The 27,461-nt window shown below is 50.5% G+C and overlaps 1 protein-coding gene across 3 annotated transcripts in view; it reads left to right on the top strand.

The window, feature by feature from the left end:
- The window catches only part of VPS8 (VPS8 subunit of CORVET complex), a 179,838-nt gene that overhangs the window by 79,781 nt on the left and 72,596 nt on the right, over nt 1-27,461 (top strand). For all 3 annotated transcript variants that reach the window (XM_036767391.1, XM_036767389.1, XM_036767390.1), the window contains 11 exons: nt 324-413; nt 2,584-2,635; nt 3,660-3,702; nt 4,442-4,514; nt 4,696-4,815; nt 12,623-12,694; nt 17,360-17,479; nt 18,122-18,178; nt 19,759-19,841; nt 20,819-20,903; nt 21,673-21,771. In XM_036767391.1, the coding sequence (XP_036623286.1) occupies nt 324-413; nt 2,584-2,635; nt 3,660-3,702; nt 4,442-4,514; nt 4,696-4,815; nt 12,623-12,694; nt 17,360-17,479; nt 18,122-18,178; nt 19,759-19,841; nt 20,819-20,903; nt 21,673-21,771 (894 nt within the window). The remainder of the gene's footprint in view (nt 1-323; nt 414-2,583; nt 2,636-3,659; nt 3,703-4,441; nt 4,515-4,695; nt 4,816-12,622; nt 12,695-17,359; nt 17,480-18,121; nt 18,179-19,758; nt 19,842-20,818; nt 20,904-21,672; nt 21,772-27,461) is intronic.

Consider the following 27,461-nt stretch of genomic DNA (forward strand, 5'->3'; position numbering starts at 1 on the left):
ATCTGCCTTCCTGTCACGCCTCAGTCTTACAGCTGTGTGACTTCAGATCTGGCCACCTCCTGCTCCTCCATCATCTCCTGTGGTGGAGAGCGCATGCACTAACTGGTTGCTTCCTGCCCTGTGTTCATGTAGTTTCCCTTACCGGAGTGTCAGCTCCTTGGGGCCATTTCTGCATTTTTCTTTGTCTCTCCAGCACATAGGACTTGGCACACAGTAAGCGCTTACTAAATGCTTGCTGCTTGATTTCTCTTCCCTTTGGAGCTGCCGTCTCCCATGCAGGCGCCCCTGGCTTGGTCACTCAGGGTCATCTGCTCCTTTTTCAGGTTGTTCTCATGTGCTGGGAGAATCGCCTTTACGATGCCATGATCTACGTGTACAACAGGGGTATGAATGAATTCATTAGTCCAATGGAGGTGAGCTTGCTGGCGCCCAGCGGCGGCCCTCGCTGGGATTGCTCGGCTGTTCTTCATTGGGTTTTGAAGATTCTCTGTTGCTTTCTCCCAGTCACTTCTGGATTGCCACAGGAGATTTCTGGGCCCTGGAGCTAGTTATGTGGGTTGAGCTTGGGATTTTAAATCACCATTTTGTCCAATGTCAGTTATCCTTCCTTTCCCTATTTGGATAAACAGCTAAAAACATTCCAGGTCCTGTTTCGCAGCTTTAGGAACAGCCCTTGTCTGGGTGACCCTTAGGAGTAGCTCGTGACAGCTGCCTTTTCAAAAACTTTGTCAAAGAAGGTGAGGGTTAGCCACTGGGGAAGGGAGCCAGGGAACAGGGAGAAGGGCCTGTGAGAGTCTTGCCTGCCCGGCATTGGCAACATTAATTTTGCCTTAAACGGTCTGCTCACATCCAGAAGTGAGCATTTGAGAATCTATGGCTAGTTTTACCAGGGACATAGGAGAAAGGGATGGAGGGGGCCAACAACACAGCCCCAGAAGGAGAGCTGTGGAGCCTGGACCGCTAGGGGATCACTCTAGCCTTCCTTACTACATGCCCTAAATGATGGAGTTGATGGTGGTGCATCAGGTGTGAAAGGTGCCCCAGGTGTTCTCTCCCAGAAGAACAGGACTGACTTTAGCCCTGGGATGGAAGAGGGGAGAGGCCCCAGAGTCTCACTGGACCTTTCAGTGGTATCGAGGCAGGCAACCCCCTCTAAACTTTGTGCACACCTACCCTGTGCCCCAGCCCCCACTCATACCTAGGTAAAGTTAGATTGGGGTTGAGGGAAAGCTGTCCCCCAAGTGGTCCCTTGCCTTCCTTGAACTGTGTCCTGGATGGTTTTTACCTGGCACCTTGGTCCTTCAGCCTAGCTTTGCTGGAGGGGTCAGGGCCAGTCTGAGATGGCCTCATTGTTTAGTGACTGTCCCACAGGCCTCAGCCCAGGCACCTCCTGCCTCCCTGAGCACCCCAGACCTCAGCCCACACTGCTTATGGTTGGGAACAGAACTTCTAGTCACCATCGAATTGGATTCTGAAAATAGACATTGATTCAACACCATCTCCTTGGAGAAAAATGCCTCCTGGAGATTTCCACATAACATCCTTTGGTTTCTCCTTCCACATGAAACTATCTCTTCCAACCTCTGTGGACATGTAGAGATGGCCCATGTGGGAGCCCCTTTCCTGGCCTTCGCAGCTTTCCTGACAAGGAGATGGCTAGCGGTCATAGTGTTCACTCTGGAGGATGTGGAGCTCGCTGGAGCATTGGGATAACCTTGGCCAGTCCCCAGCCCCAGGCTCACTGTCACCCCTAGGATCAGATGCCAAGTCTTAGATCCCTCCCTGCCTTATACACCAGGAGGTGTATACACTTCAGCACTGGTACCACGTACTCCATCCGCCCCCCCCACCCTGGGCATTTCCCTCCTCCTTGTCTCTGTCTCTTGGCTTCCTTCACATCCCAGCTAAAACCCTCCTTTGAAAGAAGCCTTCCCTGGCCTCTGTTAATGCCAGCACCTTCCCCCAGTCATCATCTCCTGTTCATTCTTTGCTCTTCTAGCCACACCACTTAGCAGTTTTTAAGCACCTACTATGTGCTAAGTGCTGGGGATACAAATAAGGAAAAAAAACCCAAGAGTCCCTGTCCTCAAGGAGCTTCCAATCCAGTAAAGGAGACAATACACAAAAAGAAAGCCAAAAAGCAGGGGGGTGCGCAGGAATGTTCCCTGGCAGAAAAGGCCTGGAAGAGCAGCTCACTGGGGAATGAGCCCTGGCTCTCGAGAGAGCGTCCCTTCTTTCCTCTCATGCCTGATCACCACACGTGTTCTTGGCTGACCGCTGGACAGCTCCCAGGACAAGAAGGATGTTGCAGCACATATTTGACCATGATGCCCCCAACCCTGGGCCTGTATCTTAGTCGGGGTGACATTCACACCCCTAAAGAGGGAAATGTTTTACTTGAGGGAGGTGGAATTACCCAACCTAAGTGTTTCCTTGTCAGTGACCCTAAAGGATGTGTCTTTGGAGCCAGGCCTGGGACATGTGCCAGCCCCAGTTCTGTTGCTTCAGATGCAGAGGCTGTAGGCAGGGACCTGGTTTACCTCTTACCTTCTGAAATCATTCTTCTGTTCATTTTAAATGCAGAAACTTTTCAAGGTCATTGCTCCTCCTCTGAGTGCAGGGAAGTCTCTCACAGGTAGGCAGTATCTGGTGTGAGCTTGGTACAGTGGTACAGATCCCCAGGGCCCCCAGAGAAGAGGGAGAAAGAGGGGAGCTGAGGAGGCAGGATGGTGGGAGGATGGGAGGGCGCCCTAAATGTGGGGGAAGGCCTGAGGTGCCTTTGCCCTACAGTAAGCACACATAGGAATGGAAGGGCTCAAGGCAGGCTGCCAGGGGTTAGGAGGCCCTGTGATACAGAGGGGGGATGTGTGATGGCTACCGCATTTTACATAGAGGAAAGCTGAGTCAGAAATGCTCCCCACTGCCTACATGGACAGAGATCCTTAGCAGTGAAATCAGGAGGAGAAGCCGCTTGTCCTCTCTCCAGCCCTTGCTTCCTTTCCACAAGCCCTCACCTTCTGATATATCCCCTGGTTCTCCTGGAATCCACAAAGTACACTTGGAGAAAGGCCATAGAGGGCATCCATTTATTGCCTGCATCCAGCATGGCTCCTTGCTCCAGTGTCCCTTGAGATCCACCTCTAGTCAGTCCTGGCCAAGGATGAGGAACGTGCTGCTTTATGAAATCATTCCACTCATTTGTGTACTTCTCAGTGCTGACCAAAAAAGTCTGCCTCCACACCCCATTGGTCCTGGTTCTGCTCCCCAAGACCAGCCAGAACCAGTCAGCAGTCCCCCCGAGGCCAGGATTCCCTCAGCTCCAGGCCCACTTGGCCCCCAGCCAATTATCACTTAACCTAAGAGCCCTGGAGGCTTCCCCTCATTCCACTGCCCATCTCTGGAAGACCTTGCCAGTGGCAGTCATCCATTGATGTGCCTCTTCTGCACAACCCTGGAGGCCTTCTCCACTGATTAGGTCCTTTTCCCAGAAACCATCCCCTGTCAAGCCCACTGTGCCCAGTTAGGGGTGTAAGCAGGGAAGTGCTGAGCAGTGATGCCAGGGCTCAGACTCCCTCCCCTTGGGCTCCCCCCTCCCTGCCAGCTTCACTGCCTATAGGGACAGAGGGAGAATTGCTAGAAATGTTTTCTTTCTGTTGCAGATGAACAGGTTATTATGGGCAACAAGCTTCTTGTCTACATAAGGTAAATGGCAGAATGGAGCTGCTGCTTTCTCTGCCTTCCCTGAGCCCCCAGACGGAGATGCTAGGCCACATCTTTAGATTGCCTTTTGTGTAGATCACTGATTGAGACCCAGAAATCAGACCCTGGCCTCAGAGGCCCCCTAAGCCAAACCCTCTCCTTTTACAGATGAGGAAACTGAGTCCCACATACCCAAGCGACTTGCCCAAGGCAACAATGACTTCCCCTCCCCTGTGCCACCCCCAGCCACCATCTAGCCCCAACACACCTACATGTAGTGGGCGGGGCTGGCTTTTGTCCTAAATAAAAGATTGATTGATATCACTTCTGGCCGCTTACTCCCCAGCCAGGGCCACCCAGAGAAGCTCTCCTTGCTCATCTCACAGCAAACCTGTGAGACAGACTCACTGCCCTGGTTTTCCACTTGCCTAGACCACTTTGGTTGGTGACCAAGCAAGAACCAGACTAACCCATGTGAGCTCAGAACCAGGCCCTATTTGTATCCAGGACCCCCCCCTAGATATTCTGAAAACTTCAGTGTGAGCCCCTTCCCTTCACCCTCCCAAACTTTGGGCTCTCTTCAAGAACTGAACCCAGATAAGTCCCTAAGAATGAGTCTTCAGATGATCCTGGTCTGTGGCTGTGCTGGCCAAGGCCTGGGCCAGAGTCAGAGCAGCTTCCGGACTTGGGCGGGGGCAGGGGCTCCGTGTGTTCTCACTCAGACCCTGTTCTTCCTCTGCAGCTGCTGCTTGGCAGGTCGTGCTTATCCCCTGGGTGACATCCCCGAAGACCTGGTGCCCTTGGTTAAAAACCAGGTAGGTGCCACTCCATCCGCTGTGACTGGAGATTCCTGGGAAGCCTCCACAGGCCCATTGCTAATGTCCATCACGGTGTCCCTGAAGGGGCTGAGAGAACTGTGGCAGCCCCTCAGCCGGCCTCTGCAGACCCCAGTGGGGTCAGGGCTGCTGTCAGACGTCACCCCCTCTCCATTTGCAGGTCTTTGAGTTTCTGATCCGTCTGCATTCTGCTGAGGCCTCCTCTGAGGAAGAGATCTATCCTTACATCTGCACCTTGCTTCACTTCGATACCAGAGAGTTCCTGAACGTCCTCGCCCTGGTAAGTGGCACCTTCCTAGGCTCATAGGGCCTGGGATCCACCTTGGAGATCCCCGGAGGAGGAACAGAGCTCAGGGTTAGTGACTTACAACACAGTCAGAACCAGGATTTGAACTAGGCTTTGAGGACTCCACCCTTGGTGCTCTTTCCACTATATTGCAGCCCCTGCCATGGAGCTTGGCTTCATGGCCAGAGCCCAACTATGCCCAGAAGGGGAAGGGCCTGTCTGTGCCTGGGCTCCAGGGGGATTTGGAGTTGGGGAAAAGTTACATCTTTATTTTCTTTAACTTCTGACTGAAAATTTTCGTTTCCTTCAATTATCCATTTTTAAGAAACAAAACCACCATTCTGCTAAGGGAGACACAGGCACCACCAGACTGTCCAAGGGGTGGGGTCTGAGACTTAGACAGGGTGACAAGGTCCTGAACTGTAGGGTGAGGCCTGAGCCAAGGGGTGCAGGAGGGGATCGAGGACCTGCGGGTCAGTGCTCGGGAGAAGGTGGTCAGACAGGAGAGTGGAAGCATCGCAGAGGAGGAGCAGAGGGCTGATGGCCTGGGGCACCTCTGAGAATTGTCTGGGTTGCACTCTGGGTTGTCAGGGGATTAGAGGCAGCAAAGTGGCCAGAGCTCTAGACCTGGAGGCAGGGAGGCTCGAGCCCCAATCTGGCCTCCTTTGTCTGCCTCAGTTTCCTCATCTATAAAACTAGAATTATAACAGCGCCTCCATCCCAGAGTTGTGCGGATCACAGGAGATCAGATAAGCAAAGCTCCATGTAAGTGTTTAAGCCATGAGCATTGTGAAGGCAGGAGCCACCTCACCGGAGTCAGCCTCTGCAGCCACCTCTGCTCTCACTGAGCCTCTGACAACACTCCCTGAGAGACCCCCGCCCAGTTTCTCTGTAAAACACCCAGAAAGCTCTAAAGCACGATACAGAAGTTGTCGTTAATAAGAGTGAGAATGATAAGTAAACAATGTCTCCTCTTGTGCCTTGGATGGCGGATGGCTCTCTGCCCTCGGTAGGTGCTTAATAAACGTTGAACTGAAGTTTGAACACACTCAGTATATGGTGTTCCTGGTGCTTTGCAAAGAGTTTTGACTCTGTAACCAAGCAAGTCTGCCTTGGTGTATAATGAGGGTGGTGTGGATGGTGAGTGTTAAGGACAGTGTAGGTGGTGTGGATTGTGTGGGTGGTGAGGGTGGTGTGGGGAGTGAGAGTAGTGTGGATGATAAGGATGGTATGGATGGTGTGGGTGGTGATGGAAGTGTGGATGGTCTGGATGGTGTGCAGTGAGGTGGGTGTGGGTGGTGAGGGCACGTGGGTGTTTTGGAAGATGAAGGTTGTTCCAGTGAGAAACGTGGGGTGCCACAGCCCAGCACGTATCGGCTTCCCGTTCAGTGAATGTCCATTCACACACATTACATGGGCTGAAGAAGCAGCACCACCAGCGTGAACGACTCGTGTCCATCAGTCAGAACTGACCAAAAAGGAAAAGGATCAAAACCAACTGAACAGACACCAATAATAATGAGAACCAACGAAGACGCACCAAAAGTAAGAGCTGCTTGTGAGCCGAGGCTGGAGCACACCCAGCCCATAAAGGATAGACGGTTAAATCTTTGCAGGAGGAGGCTTCAGACCAATAGACGATGATGGTTCAGATACTTGGTTAGTAAAGGCCTGGAACCAATGATGCAAAGCTGTGGCATGTGGTGGAAGGCAGTGCCAGAGTGGGAGGAGAATTGGAAAGAAGGCAGAGATGGTGCTGTAAAAGCAGGGAGACTGCCAGCCTTTACTGAAGACGGAGGGGACAGCTTCTTGTTCAGGACATCTCAGCACCAGAGCCATCAACCGACCCATCACGAGGTGCAGAAGATGCTCATCCTGGAACCAGACTTGGCCTGGGAAACATTCTTCAAAGTGCCCCTTGATGCCCGGCATAAAAAGACCGAGAGAAGGTAAGCATTTAGCCTCATCCGCATCAAGCCTCTCCTAAATTAACCAACCACACATAAAAGCAAAACGCTAACCACTCTCTCACATTACAGGATTCATGCTACCTGCATGCAACTCCCCAGGACCGGGAATCTCTTCGTGGCAAAGAACCAACAAATCTATCAGACTCTGCAGCGAAGCAACATGATGAATACAGCGAACCATCAGAACGAGGGATAAATCCAACTGTCTTTCACAGTCCGGCAGAGTACAGATTCATCGAAGCAACAGAAACCACAAAAGACTTTGGAGGGTGGATGAGAACAAAGTGTTTGAAGCAGAAAGAGCACCATTTCCCATGGCGCCCACGCCAAAAAAAGGTAAAAGACGATCTTTACTAACTGAACATTCTAAAAGTTAGAAAGAAACCAGCCTAACCAAGTAAAGTTGGAAGACAGTCACCAAAACATAGATTCAGTAACCAAGCAAGAGAATGCTTCCAGCAGCAAAGGGCTTCAGAGCGAGAGCCAAAGGACCAGGCTGGGCAGCGTCAGCCATGAGTGACTCGGCAGCTGCGGGCATTGGCCAAGAAGGGGGAGGGCAAACTCAGAGGGGAAGCACCAGACTGGGAGGGGACCTAGACATGAGTACTGGGGCCTTCTCTAATACAGCTGAATGGAAATTGGAGGGAGAGCATGTAATGAACATGTCATGCGGACAGGCAGATACATTTCAATATGCCAGAAAGTGAATCCTATCGTTATCAGAGCAGAGACAGCATTCCCAGCCATAAGAACAATGCAGGAAGAGAACACACGGGCACAAGTACTAACACCCTGGTTGGTAATTAATGCAAATGCCTGGGGTGTCTGGTTAAGTCCAGCAGATTTCCACTACCTAATGACCCATCTGTTCAGACTTAAACCTAGAAAGTCTAGAGCAAGAAATTTTCAACCTAGCAATAAAAACAGTAAAAGAGACTGGTCCAGAAGGACAGAAAATCAGACAGTACAACAACAGCCTGACAGCCACGTCACAAGTAACAGAAGACACCAACAAGGTAATGCCATGGGGTTCAGACGGCCCAACGTGAGACCCACTAGTCTGGATCCCATGGGGAATGAACCAGCTGGGCTTACTCTCTGGACTTTCCCACCATATTCAGCCAAAGAGAAGGTCAAAGAAAACCAGCCTCCAGACCAGGCATGGACTCACCCTTTCTACCCACAGAGCACACAGTACCAGTAAAAATGATGAGAACTGGAGACCGCTTCCCAACAAGAAAATACCACTTTTAAACTAAGCCAACCAGACTAACAAAAATATGGCAGGATGCCAGACAGTTAGGAAGGGCAGCACAAATGAAAGCAGACTGCTGTGAAGGACAAGGAGCAGAAATCACCCCAAAACAAGGCTGAATAACTGAAAACTTCACTTACCGTGAAGCATACGGACAAAGAGAATTTACATCAGGACTCCAATTTCCGGAATACTCATTGGTGACAGGGAGAAGGGGGCCAGCCATGCACTCAGGACCAGCAGGGACAGAAAAGGGGAATGTATACGTAGATTCCAACAGCCCATAAAGAATAATCTGTGAGTATAACCACAGAAGCAAGGTAGTTAAATGAGGACGAGAACATGATTGTTTGAAAAACCAGCCGGCAGAGGATGGGGAATCCTGGGCACAGGCCAGAGGCTAGGACGTGCCACCAGCAGGAGAGGACAGACTCCTAAGAAATGTCTTGGTCAACACATCTGCTCCACGGACTGGAGGAGACGACCCAGGACCAATCTACCCATCGGGAAGAATATGGGCCAAACAAGCAGACATCACGTGCAGTCGTGCCATTTGTTTATGAAAATGATGCACCAGGCCAAATATTTGTAAAACTCGCACCAAACTGGACAGATGAATTTTCAGATTCAGGAGTAGCACGAAGTAGAATGATAACATGTGCTAAGTTTTTCTGGAAAGGAAAGCTTGTAATGAAAGGTAGTTTACAAACAGCACGACGGTGGAACGTGTGTTCATTTCACCAGCCTGGTACTGGTGGAACCACTTTCTGGAAATACTTCCCCAGCGAAACTGGAAAATTCAACTTAGCTGTCGTGGAAGGAAGAAAAGAACCGCACATCATGTACTAAAAGCTGTCCACCACTAAACAGAATAAACTCGCTCATTAGTCGATTTTTAAAAATCTAAATAAAAATAAGTTTAAGCAAAACAAACTTTCTGTGTCTTCTGTTGAAAACCAACTAACTTTGCACATCCTTTAATTGGTTTGGAGGGTGGGAATGCTCCCATTTAAGATGAATGGGGAATTTAAAGATGACTATTTCCATTACTCGTTGACCAATTAATTGCCTTCTCTTTCCTTTCCATCTTTCCTTCTTTTTCTTCATTTTCTACATCATTTAGAATTATCGTTTTTCACTTCTCTCTGTAACTTTCTTAGGCAGACCAGTTTTCCTGAGGAATTAGCAAGCATTGTATACAGCAGGTGCTTTAAAATGAATCCTCCTCCAGTCACAGAATGAACGTCGATGGCCCTTCTAGCATCAGCTTCAGCTGGACGTGTGAGCAGGAGGGGGATGCTGGAAGTCAGGCCATGGGCTACAAGATGAGAGAAGCTGAGACAGCCGTGCCAGGGGAGGGGGGAATACATATACCACCTGCCCATCCACACCACCCACACCACCCACATCATCCACACCATCCACACGATCCTCACCACCCACACCACCCTCACCAGAGAAGGGAGACAGAGGGAGTGGGTGAAGGCCTGAGGATAGAGAGGGAGGCACACTGCAGGACCCTCCCCCAGAGGTGACCGGCAGCCCAGCTTGCCCTTGGCCACAGGGTGCAGGGGCCCAGCCTAGCTGATGGAAGGACCCTGACCTTGCTTCAGAGATGCTTGTCCTGCTCTTTTCTCATCTTCCTCTTTGGAAGCCATATCTTTGGTGAGAAGGGAATAATAGATCCTGGATGAGGGCATCCCAGAGTAGTAAAAGCCTCCTTCTGGCCCCTCCCAGTCATGGTCACTCAGTGGCTTGGGAAGGAGCCTCTCCAAAGGGAGCTGAGCTTGCTCCCGTGGCCACCATTGGGCCTAGAGTCAGAAAGACCTGAGTTCAAATTCAGCCTCCAACATTTCCTAGCTGAGTGACCTTGGGCAAGTCCCTTCAACTCTGTGTGCCTCGGTTTCATCAGCTGTAACTCCCAGGGTGGTTGTGAGTATAAAATGAGGTACTATGTGTCAGACACTCCACAAACCTTAAAGTTCTATAGAAATGCTGGTTATTGTTGTCATCGTCATCATTAATAACAATGATAGACTCTGAGCCATTACTAGGGCTGGACTCCAAGGGTTCTCCTGCCTGGCGGAGCTGAGGGGAGGGCTGAGCATCCCCACCCCCCCACCCCTGCCCTCGTGCCAGCCCCTTCACCTCCACCAATCTGCTTTGATTCGTCGTGCCTCCCTCCAGCAAGAGCGATTTTCTAATTAGAGGAAACATTGCCGGCAGATTACGATCTTGTAGCGCTCAGTCATTTTGGTGACAGTTGTTCACCGCCACCAAAATATGCCATTATTTGTACCACAATATTCACACTGTGAGGCATTACCACTTAATGATGTTTACAGAAATATGCTTTCAGGATCTATTTCAAAGCCATGAATGCACGCTGCCAAAGGGAAGGATGGATAAAGAAAGCCACTGGCGCCTGCTGCGGGTGTGTCACTGTAGTGCTTCGTGCATTTGGACTTGGGGGAGGCGTGTGTGCCTCCGGGAGGGCTCTGCCTCTGTCTGCACCTGCCGACTCACGGCTTCCGCCAGCACCTGGAAAGGATGAGATGGCGACACCATCCAGTCCATCCCCCTGCTTCCAGGCAGGGTGGCATTTAGAACTGAGCAGAATCTCTCCTCCTTGGAAAACCCTCCTGTCTCCCTTGGTAATGCTCCCTCTGAGGCCGCAAGCCCTTCTAAGTGAAGATCACTGGGTTTCTTCCATCAATCCGTCTGTTCTGCCTTTCAGAGTCATCCCATTTCTCACCAAGAGCGAGGTCTTCAGCCACCTTTTCACCTGCCAGGGAATAAAGACTCTCCTTCCACGTTTCTGTGTGCAAATGCAAAGGCCTTTCTCTCAGAGCTGAGCTTCAGCCATCTTCAGGGGTCATGTTGGTCTTCCTTCATAGATGAATATGTTCACTACAGCCTAGGAGGCAGCTTGGGCAGTGGATATAGCACCTCCTCTGCTTGGAGTTAGGGTTCAAAGCCTACGAGGATAAGAGCAAGTTGCCTGGGCCTTGTTAGACTGTCCCTTGGATGGCCCCACCTCACCCTCACCCCGCCTCATCACCGCCTCCTCCTCACCCCATCAGTACTTTGGGTCAGGGGCAGGTGATGTCTTTAACACAGGTGGAATCCACTTGAGGGCCACGTTCAAGGATAAAGGGCTTGGCAGGGGTTGAGAATAGGAACTGTGCTCTAGACAGAAGATTTTTAGAACCTGGACAGTTTCACCATGGCAACTTTGGGGAATGTCTCCAATGTCACCTTTTCTTGGTTGTCATGGAAATCACAGAAGTCATTCTCCCTGACAATTAATGTGCTGTATTTAATGGCCGTAATCACCCTTAACTTGTGGAGCCTGGATGCCTGCTGGGCATGTGCCTCTTCTTTCTTTCTCTCCCCAAATCCTCCCAAATTGTGCACCATCTAATTCAGCTCATTTTAACAAACTTTTACTAATCCCCTCGCATGTGAAAGACTCTGAAGATACAGAAACCAAATGAAAAGCAATCCTGCACCTCAAGGAGCTGACATCCTGAGCTGGGGCCAGGAGTGCAGGAGAGGAAGGTCATACAACTTGTACTTTTTAAATTGAATTTTTATTTTGAGTTCCTAATTGTCTCCTTCCCTCTACCCCTTCCCCCACCCATTGAGAAGTCAAGAATTATCATACCCATTATACATATGAAGTCTTGTAAAACATATTTGTGCTTTAGCCATGTTCTGGAGAAAAAAGCAAGAAAAATAAGAGAAAAAATTACATGCGTTTATTAAGTGCTTACTGTGTATGAAGCTGTGAGCTAAGTTCTGGGGATCCAGATAAAAACAAAAACAAAACCTTGCCCTCAAAGAGATCTCCTTCTAATGGAGGAGACGATATGCAAAGAGCTAGGAGTCCAAGATAACATGGAGAATTTTGTTGTTCAGTCCCATTCTACTCTCCTTGACCCCACTTGGCTTTTTCTTGGCAGAGATACTGGAGCAGTTGGCCATTTCCTCCTCCGACTCATTTTACAAATGAGGAAACTGAGGCAAACAGGGTGAAGTGACTTTCCCAGGGTCGCCCAGCTAATACATGTCTGAGGCTGGATTTGAATTCGAGTCCTCCTGACTCCAGGCCTGGCATTCTGTGCCCTGTGGTGCCCCCAGTGGCCCTACGTAGAGAATAGGTGGCAGCCTTTGAAAAGGGGCCTATGTACACATTGGTTCTACAAAGGCAGCTCAAGAGGGAGGGGACGGTGATGCCCCCATCGTCCCAGCTTCCCTCTCTCCCTGGGGATGGTTTTCTTCCTCCTGCTTCCTTCTCCTTAGTGTTTTTCTCTGCCCTCTTTTTATAGCTTTATTTACTAGGAAAAGTCCCAGAATTTCATGCAGAATCGCGTGCTCCAGACTTCCCCGTGCCATCCGTATCAGTGGATGCTCATTAAGCCTGTTTACAAAGAGAAGCTGCATAGAGGGATAATTATCTTGTCTGTGAACTTATTTGCCGTTTATTTATAGTTATTCCAGGGAATGATGTGGGGCTGCCTAGGAAATGTGTAATTAGCGATTTGTAACGGAGAGCGTTCCTTCTCCTTTGTAGACTTTTGAAGACTTTAAAAATGACAAGCAAGCTCTGGAATACCAGCAGCGGATCGTGGACATCTTGCTGAAGGCGAGTAGGTTTGGGATATATCTGACGATGCTGCAGGTGAGCATCCACCTGCGAGGTCCAGAGTCGGTGCTGGCCGCTGCCAGGTCTGGCGAGCCCATCTGCTCACTCAGATTTACTCTGGAGGAACCCAATTAGGCGCTGATAACATCCCTGACGAGCCAGTCTCTGCGGTTGTCAAGGGTGTCACCAAGGCTCCCAGATGACGTGTGCCAGCTGATTAGGAAGGAAGGGAGATGACCATCCCCATCCAGGTCTGCCTGGAGCTGGGTGAGGAGCTATTTTGAGACCTGAGCTGTCACTCTAGTCCCTGCATAGACGATTTCCTCACCTTCTGTCTGCCTGGTCCCCGCTGGGCCGTTGGCTAATAATCCTGCGGGAGCCAGGGCTTCTTTTTGACGCTCATCCCTTTGCGATAGAATGAACTTCCCCCATGTCTAGAAGGATTAGAAAGGATTTTGTACGAAGGGGATGAGTGGTCTGTCTTCTTGACCCTGTCGTGGGAAGAGACCAGACCTGCTTCCCACTAGCCTCTTAATGCCCTAGTTTGGCCACAGAGATTTTCCATTTTCAGAGAGCTCCCCACAAGCATTTTCTCGTTCGATCCTCACGGGAACAGAGGCAGCTGGGTGGTGCCATGAATAGAACGCCAGGCCTGTTGTCAATAAGGCGGAGTTCAGATCTCACCTCACACACTAGCTGGCGACCCTGGACAAGTTACTTAACCTCTCTCTGCCTCAGTTTTCTCTTCTATAAAAGGGGCCCACAGTTGCTCTGAGGATCAAAGGAGATAATATTTGTATAGCATTTTGCAAACCTTCAGATGCTCTATAAATGCCCACTAGTGTTAAATGAGTAAGTCAGGAATCATTCTCCCCATTTTTCAGATGAGGAAACAGAGTCTTGAATTAAATGGTTTGCCTACCGTCATATGCTAGAAAATGGCAGAGCCAGATTAGAATCCAGGTCCTATGACTCATAGGCTGGTGCTCTTTCCACAAAACCACATTATGAATCCATGTGCTAGACCGCACCATGCAAAAAAGGAGCTTACAGTCTCTCCTGTTCATTTATAAATATATCCAGAATGGATGCAGAAACAAATACAAGGTCATTGGGAAAGAGAAAGGCCCTAGCAGCTGGGGAAAGCAGGAAGAACCTCATGTGGAGGATGAGCCTTGAACTGGCTTTTAAAGGAAGGCCCAGATCGGAGGAGGCCTGGAGATGCCAGCCAGCCTGAGAAAGGGGTGCAGGAGGCGGGAGAGGAAAGAGATGTGCTTTGTCACTTTGCACTGAGGAGGCAGAGCCTCTGCCCCTCTTGGGCAGAATGGGAGCATGGCAGCCTCCCAGCGAGCCTGTGATTTGGGGGGGTTTAAATGCTCTGCTTGTTCTGGAAGAGGGTGAAGCCACCTCCTCTGGAGCGTCTGAGCCAGTGCTGGGCACGTAGCATTCACTGACCAAGAGCTCCGAGTTTGTGCAGCCTGGGGAGCTTCCTTCAGTCCCTTTCCTTATTGATTCTGGGACAGATTGGGTGATATTTGTGACCTTGGGTTCTGGACGCATTATCATCATCAGTGAGGTGAGGATTGAAATGGAAAATGGCGGTGATTTCATAACTAACCCCAAGTCAGAGATAGTTGACTCACAAATTTGAGACAGCTGGAGTTTAAAATGGCCGTGATTAGCTGGGGAAAATGGTCAGAGTGAATATAGGCAATCAGTGCAAGTTCCTTACCATGCTAGGGAAGCCAGAAAGAGCCGAGCTCAACAGCATTCCCGTGATAATGCACACCAGCGAGTACCACCACCGGCATGCCATCCTAAGAGATGTTGCTGCTGCTGCTGCTGCTGCTTTATTTGGCGGCTCCAGCATGGACCCTGGGAGTGGCTTCCCCAGATTTGCACTGATTGAGCCACATCTATTGGTGAGAACCCCAGACACGCACAGGTCAGTTCAGTGCAGTGGAGGTCACGGGCCAGACAGAAGAATCAATAACCACATAGCTCTGGAGATGAGCCACCAGGTGGTCAGGTCCTGTGCCCTATGCTTGCTGCAAGTCAGCCTTGCAAGTAAAAAGTAGCAGATGTAGGGGCATCCATTCTCAGCTGAAAGGGTCTTCCGAGGTCGTCTGGTCCAACCTGCTCCTTTCTAGCTGAGGACTGGGGCAGGGAAGTTGTCACCCAGCTGATGAGTAGCAGCACTGTCTTTGTCCCTGGAAATCCTAGAAGGAAGAAGGGCCTTCTCATTTTGGGTATCTGAATCAGCTGGAAGAAGACCACAGGAGATGATGAGATTTAGGAAATCAGACCCCCTGGGGAAGGGAGAAGACCCAGACTTAGGTACCTTGGAGAGAGAAGGCTGCATCGTTGTAGGGCAAGCAGGTAATTTTTTGTCTCTATTAGGAGTATTTTAGGAGAAAATGAGTTGGCAGAGCAGGAATGCAAATTAGATGTGAGGAAGAACCTAAAAATGTAGTCATGTTGTGCTGGATTTCCTGAGAAATAAGCCTCTACCTTGAAGTTGTCCTATAGGGAATCCAGCAGATATGGCCAACCACAAACAATGTCATCACTGGCTGTGGATTCTGGGTGAGAGGCAGGTCAGAAGTGGTGGCTTCTGAGGCTTCTTCCATCTCAGAGGGTCTCTGAATAGAGAGGTCCCTGTGGATTTCTGGGTTAAAACTGAATTCGACAAGCATTTATCAAATACCTGCTGTGTGTGAAGGAGAAAGGATTTTGGTGGGGGTGGGTTTTTTTTTGTTTTTTTTTCAATTCCTGCTTTTAAGGAGCTTCCATACCAGTGAGAAAAGCATGATCTTTAGTACTTTGCAGTGTTTGTTGAGAGCCAGTGGGAAATTGCCTTGGAAATGCCAGTGTTTGTTAGGAATTTCTGAATAGGAATATTTTAAAGAGAGTCATTCAGGCTAGAAGGAAGAGGGAAGGCTCAGGCAGGTGGAAGTTTCCTACTTTTTTGCTTGTTTTTTTTTTTTTTTAAGGAAAGAGAATCATCTGGAAAGACCCATATGTGACATTAAAAAAGGTTTAAGAGACCTAGTTTCTGGGTAATTTAATCATTGTATTAATAAGGCCAGCAGGTTATTAATAAAAGGAAGGTCATTTGGCTGTCTCTCTTAGCCCAAAGACCATCATGTGGTGAAACAGCAGGTGATCAGTGGGGCTGAGAGTGACCCTTACACAGAGAGATTATTTCTATTCAGACTACCCCCAGTTATGCCAGACTACTCCCAGCCTATCTAGACAAAAGGATCTGTCTTCACCCAAGCTTGAGTAGAGCACGATGGTCTTCCCTACCTTAGATTAAATTCCTTGCAAGGTGGTGTTATTAATAATCATTTCTCACACATGTGTATAATAAACAGATAGACTGGGCCTGGGAGACCCTTGAGGACAGATGGAAATGCCAGGAACTCTTTGGAACCAGGTCAATGATAGACCCCTGGAAGGCCTAAAACTGAACTTAGATCAGAGGGTCACTGTTGTAGAGCTAGGAGGGAGCTCAGAGACTGTCAAGTCCAGTCTTCTCATTTTACAGATGAAAAAACTGAGGCCCGGAGAGGTCCAGGGACTGGCCCAGAGTCACCCAGGGAGGAAATGGCAGAACCCGGATTTGAACCTAGGCCCCGTGACTCCTAAGTCCAACCCTCATTCTGTTGCTCCCCACCATTCAGATATCAGAAGAAGAGGGGAGAAAGGCAGCCAGAGCATGAACCTTCACAGCAATCACAGGCCTTATGGTTGGCAGGGATCATGAGGTTTGTCGAATCTAACCCCTCATTTTATAGATGAGAAAACCAAGGTTCAGATGTTCAATGATTGCCAAAAATGACATTGCTAGTTAGTGGCCAGGCCCAGGACCAGAATATCTTGGGTTCTCTCTGTTAAATTGTCTTAATGAGTTAGAAAGGCAAGTGAGAGGCTTACGAGCCTCTCCCCATCTTCCCCCCAAGCTCAGCAATGTCAGGCTTCCATTGGGAGTAATTAGCCAACACGCCAATGCTCTGTTTAATAAAGGCATTCAGATAACCCAACTAGAAGCAAAGGTGGGTGTATCCCATTGATGCTCCTCACTGAGAAAAGAGGGTACCAGTGGAGAAGGAAGAAAGTGGGAGAGGCCAGGGCCCACACACATATGGGCCTTGGTGGAAGAACATTGCCTCTGTTTTACCTTTGGGTCATGGCTACAACGAGGGAGTTGGAGACATTTGGTGGATGAGACACGGCAGCCCACCCAGATTGATGATTGTAGCCTACAGCTGCTCCCAGAGGCGGGTCGATGGTGAGGTGGCTGGAGAAGCCAACACACCGTCTGGGCCCTCGGCCAGCCAATGAACAGAAAGAGTGGGTATGGGGCTGGTGTGCGCCCACTTGCTTTAAGGTCCTTCCCCATTGCTTGTTTGGGTTGGCTGTCTTCTTTTTTAGGCTCACGGGGTCATAGATTTAGGGCTAAAAACATCTGTAGCACTTAGCATATGCAGCCTTACTCTACTTGGGCCCCTTTCCATACTGGTGGTCAGCTCAGTCTTCACATAGTTAATAAAAAATGTCATCGCAGACCTGCAGCAGTGAGGCAGTCTTCCCTTTCGAATATGTGTTATTTGTGGCAAGCCAGGTGGTACAGTGAACATATGTGGTCCTTTCACTCATCAGGTCATGGTGGAAAATTCAGATTTTACTCCTTCCCAAGTTGGGTGTCTCTTCACCTTCCTTGCCCGACAGCTGGCCAAGCCTGACAATACACTTTTTGTGAACAGGACGCTTTTTGACCAGGTACGTGAGTCTGACTGCTAGAGCCAGCTGGGCACTGACATTTTTCCTATTCCTTGGCTTTCAGAATTGCTCAGTGGGCCATATTCCTTAATGTGTTGTGAGACTGGACAAAGAGGATCTTTCTAGTATAGATCAGTTCCAGAGTAGGCAATAGTACTTCTGAGAACAGGAGCTTTTCTTCCTGGTTGCCCATCCTGGTGGAACTAGGTCCTGGTCAACGGAGTTCTCCTGGCCTGAGCTTTTCAGAGACAAAAAAGCCTTATCTCATTTGGGGAAGAAATGGGAAAAGAGGAGCAATGTCAGAGACAGGCTCTTGGGCAGCCCCTCACATCACTGAGGAGGCCCAGAGCCTGACAGTTAGATTTGAGAAGCCTTTGCTCTTATCACTACTCAGGACATTTCCAAACTGCAGGGAAAACACGATTCAGGCAGAAATTAAATTGTCTGCATGAATCGGGCCTGCTCAGGCCGACAGCTCCTCTCAGGGTTTATGTAGAGAGTCTGTCCTTCCAGCTGGCCATGGGGGTACCCGGGAGCAGAGACTGGCAGGAGGGGAGGGGAGCTGGAGGCCAGCGGGAAGTGATTCCTATGGCTGTGGCATCGTGGGCCAGTCTCTAGTGAAGGTGTCTTCTTTCGAGCCAGGTCCTTGAATTCCTCTGCAGCCCCGATGACGACTCCCGGCACTCGGAGAGGCAGCAGGTAGGACTCTAGAATATTCTCTAACTGAACTTTGGGAAGCAAGATGACGTAACCAGAGGCAGTCGTGGCTTTAGCTGAGGGCACTGAGAGGGAGGGAAGTGCCTAGGGGCCCATGTTGCTGGTATCCCAAGGTCAACCTTGGAATTCAAGAGACTTGGGTCATTCCAGTCCCCAAGCCTCTGGAAGGGCAGAGCTCGGCAAGCCTCTGATAGTCAGCTCTGCAGGCCACAGGCTCTGCTTTCTTCCTTTGAATTTTTGATCCAGATCTGTGATTTCTTCATTGTAGGGAGTTCCTAGGATGGAAACTCCCACCACCAATGCAGAACAGCTTGTCTCACTCAAAAGAAGTGAACAAAGAACTTTTTGTGTTAAATGGAGATCTTCTGTGAGGGCCCATGAAGCCAACAATGAGCTGGGGGATAGGGAGACCCACAAGGCCTAGAGCTACACCTCTTCACATGCCCAGCCTAAGGCTCCCTTGCAGCCTCCTTAGGGAGATGTGGGGCTTGAGGGGTGGGGAGCTCAGGCACTTTGGAGAAAGCAGCAAGGGAAAAAAATGACAAACAGGAAACATGAAGCTAGCCTGGAAAAAGATTCACAGACTCAGGAAATGTGAGCACTGCAAGGGACATCTTATCTGACCCAAGGACATAAAACTAGTAAGTGGTGGCCAAAACTGGCACCCAGATCCTTGGATGCCTCCCAGGGCACGGGCTTCCCACACAGTCTCTTAGGGCATCACCCGTGATGGGTGTCATAGCCAGCCAGCATGGGGCTGCATGGTTAATCCAAGAGGGAAGGGGCTTCAGAGAATTGTTTGGAGCGTGCTTCGTGTCTGCCATGGATGATGGTGCCACATCCCCACAGATGATGGTACCACATCGCAAAAGCTGCAGTGTCCAAGACCCAAGGAGTGACTTCCTCACCTGCAGGATCCTGGCCTAGTGCTTGTTAATTGTACTTTATGAGGCCTGTTTAAAGATAGCTTTTCATTAGGCAGTGGGTTGGCACCCACTCTTAGTACCTTCTTAATTCTCATACTGAGGACTGCATTGGAGTCTTTGCATCCCATCTTTCTAGAAAGCAGAGTCCACACTCACCAAAGGTGTGCTGGGTCACAAGAAGGCAGAAAAACACTTGGAATAAATCTGCCTTTTGGAAGACTATGGTGTCTAGTGGTATTTTTAGTTCCCTGGAGAGCCAGTCTGGTGGAGTGTTGCCCTCATGGACTGGCTAGGACGGGGTCATTTGCAGCCAGGGTCATGTCTTGAGTGTGCAAATCTATCCAGCTGGGCCTTCCCCACAAGTTAGCTCCCTACAAATCAAAAGAGGTGCTCACTTCAGTTTTAGAATTTTTAACTAAAATATCATACTGTCAGCACTGTGGTGTTAGGCCTGAGATGTCTTTTCCCTTGTGTCTGTAAAAGCAAGCCAGAAGCCAAATGAACTCTCTCCTTCTGTGGACCTTCCTGGATTCATGATCGTTTCCATGGGCTGCCCCCCTCTTCAGAGCTTGGGGGGAGGGGGGAAGGAGTAAAAATCAAAGTGAAAATGTTGACCGTTCTTTGCAACATCTCCAGGTCCTCCTTGAATTGCTCCAGGCTGGAGGGATCGTGCAGTTTGAGGAGAGCCGGCTCATCCGGATGGCCGAGAGAGCCGAGTTGTGAGTCATGCCAAGATGGCATCAGCACCCATTCCCTGGCTTGAAGCACATTCTATCGATGCCCTGCCGACTCTTTTGATCTTGGAGGAGATGATTGTTTAGACAGTGAGACCATCAGAATAATCACAATAAGTCTGAGGCAGCAGGCCCTTTGTTCAGAACCGTCCCAGCACATGAAGTTCCTGGCCTCAAATATAGCCATAGAGCCAAGGGCCCTGGGCACATCTGCATGGGCCTGGTGGTCACATAGCCTTCAGGTGCTAAGTAAAATCTCTGCCCGATGTTTCCTTGGCATTTACCATAAATCACTCTCAGGAGTCACTCCAACTTAATTTTGGCAAGAAAGGGTTCAGACCTGTGGTTTTATCAGCCCTGGGGGCCCCGGTACAGAACCTCCCTTCCCTAATGTAGCTGAGCAAGTCATCTATAATTTATAATCTTGGAGACCCACTTGGGGGCCTGAGAGATCTGCCTGGGGTTACAGATCTTTTTTTCCTTCAACACACTATTGGCCATTTTGTCAAAAACAGGATTTGAACCCAGGTCTTCTGGAACACTCCAAGGCTGTCTGGCTGTCCAAGGACCATGCTGCTAATGAAGCAGACCATAGGGCAGACGTTCTTATCCTACTGTTTATATCTGCCTCGGTCATAAAGCGTTGCCTTTTCCCAGCTTTAATCCTCTGAGAAGAGGAAGCTTATTGGGAGCTCTTGGCGCTGTTAGTGGAGGAACTGTCTGCACTTTTCCTGAGACCTGTCCAGCTGCTGCTGCCCAACATTTCACCAATCCCTACAGAGGTCCCCTTTCTGAGGCCACGTGTTACCCTTCCAGTAGGAGTGAGCAGGGCCCTCTGATGACAGCCATTCCTGCATTTAACCAAAGAAATCCCCCCCTTCTCCCCACCTGCCCTCTGTCACTTGCCTCACCCTAGGCAGTGAGTGTCCACTGGACCCACTTGCCTCTCTTCTTGTCTTCAGCTACCAAATTTGTGAATTTATGTATGAACGAGGACACCAGTACGACAAGATTATTGACTGCTACCTCCGGGACCCGCTGAGAGAGGTGAGCAGAGAGAGTGCTGGGCTTCCTTCTCCTCAGAGGCCTTTATTTCCCTAGACGATGTCACCTTTGTACTCAGGCAGGTAGAGTCGTTCAGCCATGAGGACCTCCTCAGGACCTCCTCAGGACCTTGGGTTGCTCATCAAACATGGAACAGAATTTCCCATGTCACACCATCTCCCGCCATACTTTGGGCACCGGGAGTTCCTTAACGAGGGTGCTCCCCACGACGCTGATTGCAGCCCCTCCATAGACAGTCTAAGTGTATTCTGTGGCCCAGGCAGTTCCTCATTCTTTGCAGCCCTGCTGATGATCAGGCCCAAGCTGGTCCTTAGCTGTCAGACACATAAGTTTTCCATGCCCAGGCTCCTGCCAAAAGCCTCTCTCAATGGCCCCCAGGCCTCTGACTGCTCTGGCTGGAGGTGTGCCATTCAAGGGCTCTATTCTTGGTATGGAGAGCCAGCAAGGGAAAGGCCCAGAGGCAGGAGATGGAGCCTCGAGGATGAGGAAGAGGTAGAAAGGCAGTGTGGGGGGAGGGGAGCACAATAATACCAGAAAAGAAGGAAGGGGGGCCAAGTGGTGAAGGCGAGTTTGTGTTTGATCCTGGAGATAGTGGGAGCTGCCGGTGTTTGGGGGTTGTCATGGTCAGATCTCCCTTTCCTGGAAATCCTTTGGTGGCAGCAGGGGAGAGACCAGTCACCAAAGGGGACCATAAGCTAAGCTTTGACAGGTATTTAATAGGAACTGAGCGAGTTTTTTGTACCCCTTTCAGGAAGAGGTCTTTAACTACATTCATAACATCTTGTCCATTCCTGGGCACAGCCTGGAGGAGAAGCAGTCCGTGTGGCAGAAGGCCATGCTGCACATCGAGGTAAGGCGGGCCTAGATCTGGGTCAGCAACGGCCCACTTCCCCAGGCTCTTTGTGCCCTTGCTGGTCATAACTCCCTCCACTTTGTCTTGGCAGATTTCATTCTATCACATCTCCTCCTTTTGCTATCATGCTCTCAAGGTCACTCATGTGTCCTTTACAAAGCCAGAATCACTTGTCCCTGTGGGCTATCCTGGATGCCCACACACTTCTTTCCCAGCTCCCCCTTGGCCTCTGGATCATTTTTGGGAATAAACATGGAAATCGTCCCCACCTTCCCCTGGGGCAGCTCAGGAAGCCTTGACCAAGAGGGCAGCATTGCATCCTCCCCATAGCAGGTTTCTTTTCTGTGGGGCCATTTCTCTGACCTTGGTGAGAAGAAGAGTCACAAATTTGGGCACTTCCCTGGCCCCAGCACCAAGTGTTTTTTTGAGTTGGGGGAGCTCGGCCCAGTGAGCTCCCTTCAGGCAGGATCTTTCTGGAAGGTCCAGAAGGGGTCTGAGAAGCTGCCTGACCCTCACTGGGGCCCCAGACATCTGTGGTGAATTGCCACTGACAGTGTATAAGAAGTTCTGGGGTCAGTCTTTGAGGGCCCAGAACCTGACATGCTTCAGAAACCAGCAGTTCCAAATTCTTGTGAGAGACTACTGCACCACGTGTGGGGTCTCCCACCCCGTCCTCACCTTCCTGAGCAGAGATGGCAGACAAGGCCTGTTTTCAGGAATGACTCTCCTCAGAGCTTCTCGTGCTCTTGGGGCAGTCGGGGTCCAGGGATAGGGATATCCTCAGGTGACTTATTTGAAGCGAACTGTGCACTCTTCCTTTGAAGCAGCAGGGCTCTCCCTGGGGACAAGCCAGCCCTGATGCTTCAAAAAGTGCCACTTCCAATCAAGGGCCCAGAGACTGTCTGAGACCAAAGCTCGGACAGACGTGTGAGCAGCCTCTTGAGGGACACGTCGGTGAGAGGACAGTGAGCAGCCGCCCCTTTTCACTTGTCCACTCCGAGCGAGGGGCCTGCGTGGAGTGAAAAGAGAGTCCTTCCTTAGGACAGAAAGAGCCACAGCATCTCTGGACACGAAGGCCCAGCAAGACTCTTGTTCCTCTGAACTTTGGAGAAGTGGCCCATGGGAAGAGCTGGGTCTGGGTTCAAGTCCCATCTCTGCCTCTTACTGTGTCTATAAAATAGGCACAAGAATTCTTTGTCCGCCCTCTTACAGGGTTTCTGTAAATATTGATGACGATGACGATGATGACACTTAGGTGGGGCTTTGAGGTTTGCAGAGCACTTTACTTGTGTTTTCTTGTTTGATTGTCCCAAGAGCCCTAGGAGGTGGGCGCTACTATTACCCCATTGTACAGGTCAGCAAACAGAGTCCCAGACAGGTTAAGTGAGTTCTTTGCTTAAGATCACCCCCTGTGGGGTAGAATCTGAATTCTAGTCTTCCTAACCCTGCTGTGGAGCATCAGCCACTGGCCTGCGCTGCTTTCCCAAGAAAGCTGTAGGATCATTTTTATCACTGAGTGAGCGCAGGCTCCAATAGGCCTTGTGGCTGCTCGGCAGGTTCTCTCGGCCTTCTCACCTACTTGATCGCTCGCTCTGCGGACCACAGGCCCCGCTATTTGCACTACAGAACTTGTGGTGGGGGCTGGCGGTGCCTGGAATGAAGGAGAGGCCTAACATGACTCGAGATGAATTAATCACCAGCAAAACTAATTCCTCAGCAAAAAGCCTGTGCTGGAGAAGCAGGAATTGTTTCTTCTGCACCACAGTCATTTCTGCTAACTGGCTATTTTGTTTTCTCCTCAATCTGCACTTTTTTTCACCTTTGAGCTTCTTAATGTCATTCGATGCTGCTCAAATTTATTTAACCAAGGCCTTATTAATTACTGGCGCCTTAAAAACGGCCAATAGCTGTAAGATCTCTGGGGGCAGAAGCCATGAGGAGGGTAACACCAGGGCTTTGTGGGGTCTTGCTGCTATAGGCGTGGAGAGGAAACAGGCTTAAGACCCCTTTAATTCAGTGTGGGTTCTGGAGCCCACATGAGGGCAATCTTAAAGATTAGGCTCCCATTTCCCATTTCCCAGAGTTAGGGTTGGATTTATACACTCATGCATCCCAAAAGCAAGGTAGCTGCAGGGTAACTATTTTTAAGTTGTCATCGGGGCATAGGAAGAGGGAGGTTAGCAATCATCCTGGTTTGGCTAAGAAATGTTGGGGCCCCTGGCCCAGAATCAGTCAGGACCGAGCTTTCTGGGCTTCCCACAGTGGACTCTAGAAGCGCTGTTTAGTCCTAGCCAGCACAGAGCAGCTCGGGCCTGTTTACATCCTCATTCTTAAGGCCATTTCAGACACACCAGACAGGGTCACTGAATATGTTTGTTTTTATTTTTACTTCAGCCTGTGTTTGCAGACTTTTCGTGGGTGTCTGAAAAACCCCAAGCCTCTGGTTCTGGGCAGTGTCCACTCTGCCTGTGGAGGCCTTGCTGCTAACTTGGGAGAGGCTGAAGGGGCTGGTCAGCTCCCCCAGTAGTTTGGTTTAGTTTATAATTGAATTCTATTGTTTAATTAGCAGCTTTTGTTTTCTTTTCCTCCCACTAACCTCACTGAAAAGAAAAAGAGGGAAACAAAGTCATTCTGACCGGAGGCCTAGTCCTCCCAGCGCTCTGCACGTAGTAAGTACGTCCAGCACTCCCTACTGTGTGCTGTGCTTGGCTCATGAAAGACATGGGACTGAACCTGGGCTGTCACATGAGCAGGATTTGCCCGAGATTTCAGGTGTCTGGAATACCATGAACAAAAGTTTAGAGGGGGGAAGTGATGGCCTGGCTTAGGAAAAGAGGCTAGCTCTGGCAGAGTAGCTGGACATGAAGTTGAAAAGGTGGGGCAGAGCCCACTTGGGAAGGATCTGTCCAAAGCCAACCGGAGCTCCCTGAGCAGCTTCTTTTATTCAGGCCCAACCAGAGAGACTCAGAGCCAACTCTGGGCAGAAGATCGTGAAGCTGACTAGAGATGGCAAAGGTGCTCAAGGAAGAAAGTGATGAAGCAAGGCCTGAGGTTGCTGGTTTGTGTTGTTAGCAGGAAAGCTAAGTGGCAACCTCCCGCAGTCAGCTGGAGAGGAGATAAGGCTGAGCCGTGCTCATCCAGGCTCAGGTTGAGGCGGGTACTGAGGAGAGATCATTCTGGGGGAGAGGTGCTGGAGAGGAGAGCTGAGACCCCCATTGCATGGAAGGGCCAGCAGAGGCTCCCAGAAGCCCTCTGAGGAGGGGGCAGGGTGGGGTTAGGGGCGTTACAGGAAGATGGGGGAGACAGAGCAGGGTCTTCAGCCCCAAGGGAGGGGCCGGGCCTGCCGGATGAGCATCCCTGTAACAACAGCCCCACTTGGGTCACATTTCAAGAGGCTCCTGTACCCCAAAGGCAGGATTCCCAGCAGACAGCTCTGCCACCAAACAGACCACACCTCCGGATGAGTGGTCACTATGATCTAAGCAAGGCCAGCCCAGCTTTGTACCAAGGTCCCCAGGAGGCGCCAGAAGCCCAGTGCATTCTCCCATGTCCTAGAGCAGCCAAGTTCAAGCCTAGCACCTTCTCCCTTCCTGCTTCCCTCTCACTCACGTTGTGGTCTCTTCTTTGCTGACCCTAAATAGTCACTGTTTCCACTCCAGGCCTGGGCCTCCCGCTCCTGCCACACCCACTGCCCAGCCTCTGGCTCTCTTTCCACCACCCGCCCCCGCAAAGATCTCACCCATTTCCATGGATTCTGGTCACTGTATCTGAAGGGGTCCCTCCCGCTTCTCCCACAGCCCTCTCCCGCTGAAAGGGTTCTGGATGACAATCCAGCAAGGTGATCGAGCAAGAGGCTTCACAAAACTTGGTCCCCCTGCTCCTCCAGATCATTGTTCCCACAATCCCTTAAAAGCAACAACACTTAAATTGTTAGCGTTTGTATTGTGATTTTTAAAATTTCATTTGGCCCTCCCAACAGTCCTGGGAGAGACAGTCTAGTATTCCCGTTTTACAGATGAAGAAACTGAGTCTGAGAGAGGTTAAATGATTTGCCCAGGGCCACTCAAGTATCTGAGACAGGATTTGAACTCAGATATTCTCTGTGCCCAGGAAGGCCAATGCTCTGTCCAAAGGGCCACTTCATTGCCTCCAAACAGGAGCCATCACAAAGTCCCTGCCATCCACCCATATTGCTGTCTCCCCATCTTTGTTGGCATGGAGCTCCAGCTTTCCCAGGGATTTAGCACCCATCAGGGTCGATCTCCTGCCGTCCTTCTCGTGTGTCTGTGCTGGGAGCCTTTTTGACATCCTGGGCTCAGCTCCCAAGCCTCCCCACGTCTTGTACCCCCCAGTGCAGCTGCACCCCCCAGAACTGCGCCATCGGGAGGAGAGGTGGTGTGGCCTTATAGTTAGTGCACTGGACTTGGAATCAGGGGGCCCCGAGCTTCACGGTCAGGTGGTCATGGGCTCTTCAAGCCATGCTTTCCAGTCTCTCAAATGGAGATGATGCTTCCCCTGCCTTCATCACAAGGCTGTTGATAAGACAGCAAACCTTCAAACTGTACCAGTGTTTGATTGTGACAAGCCCCATTGTCCCAGTCACCACCTCCGAGTCCCCTTCTCTGTCATCTCCCAGGCCATCGGCCCCGGGGTGCTGGGGCTCGTCCCCCACATCACACAGACCGCCCAGCCCACGCTTCCCACCTCGGGTTAGCTGATCTAATCTCCTGCCATGCCACCATGGCGTCCTCTCTGCCGTATTCCTCAGAGCAGCTCTGCTAACTGCTCACCATGACTCAAGCCCTCCACCTCACCTTGTACCCATTGAGCACCTAAGAAATGCCTTGTCAGGGGCAGCTGGGTGGTGCAGTGAGTAGAGCACCAGCTCTGGAGTCAGGAGGACCTGAGTTCAAATCCGGCCTCAGACACTTGACACATTTACTAGCTGTGTGACCATGGGCAAGTCCACCCTCCAAAAAAAAAAATGCCTCATCACATGTTCAGTCAGGACCATGGCCATCGGACCCATCTTTGCCGCCCTCAAGACTTCACCCAGGTCACCAAGAGGAAGGGCCCTCCCTTCCCTTGAGACTACCGCCTCCTTTCTTCCTCCTTGAAATCCCTTCTTGTCTGCTCCAGACCTCATGCCCCTCTGCATCCAGTATTGAGTATCTGCTCTTCTCTGGCGGGCTCTCTCGTCCGCTAGCAGCCCTGCCTGCGTCCCCTCCTGTAACACAGGAGTGCCCTCCATACATCCGCCTTTTCCCTCCTTCTGCTGATCACCGGATTGCTCAAGGGGAGCCTGAACTTGCTGCCTCGGCTTTCTCGCCATCTGCTCATTTCCTTGCCATCCGGCCTCCTCCCTCCCTCTCTCCCTGTCTTCTCTCTCTTCCTCTCCCTCTCCCTCTCTCTGTCTCTCTCCTTCAGAGGTCACTAATGACATCCTCTTGCTCACCCAGCCTCATGGTCTTTTCTCAAGCTCCATCCTCCTTGACTTCTTGGTGGCACTTGGCGCTTGACCCGCCCTCCTGGAGGGCTTTCTCTTGACCCGCCCTCCTGGAGGGCATTCTCTTAGTCCTGCTCCTTCCCTACTCCCCTTCAGGGTTACATTCACTCCCATGGCTTTGACTAATGGTGTCTTTTGGGGCAACTCCCAGTTCTACGTCAGAGACCCCACCTGCCCTGCT

The sequence above is a fragment of the Trichosurus vulpecula genome, chromosome 7, assembly GCF_011100635.1.
Source record: "Trichosurus vulpecula isolate mTriVul1 chromosome 7, mTriVul1.pri, whole genome shotgun sequence".
NCBI classification, from domain to species: Eukaryota; Metazoa; Chordata; class Mammalia; order Diprotodontia; family Phalangeridae; genus Trichosurus; species Trichosurus vulpecula.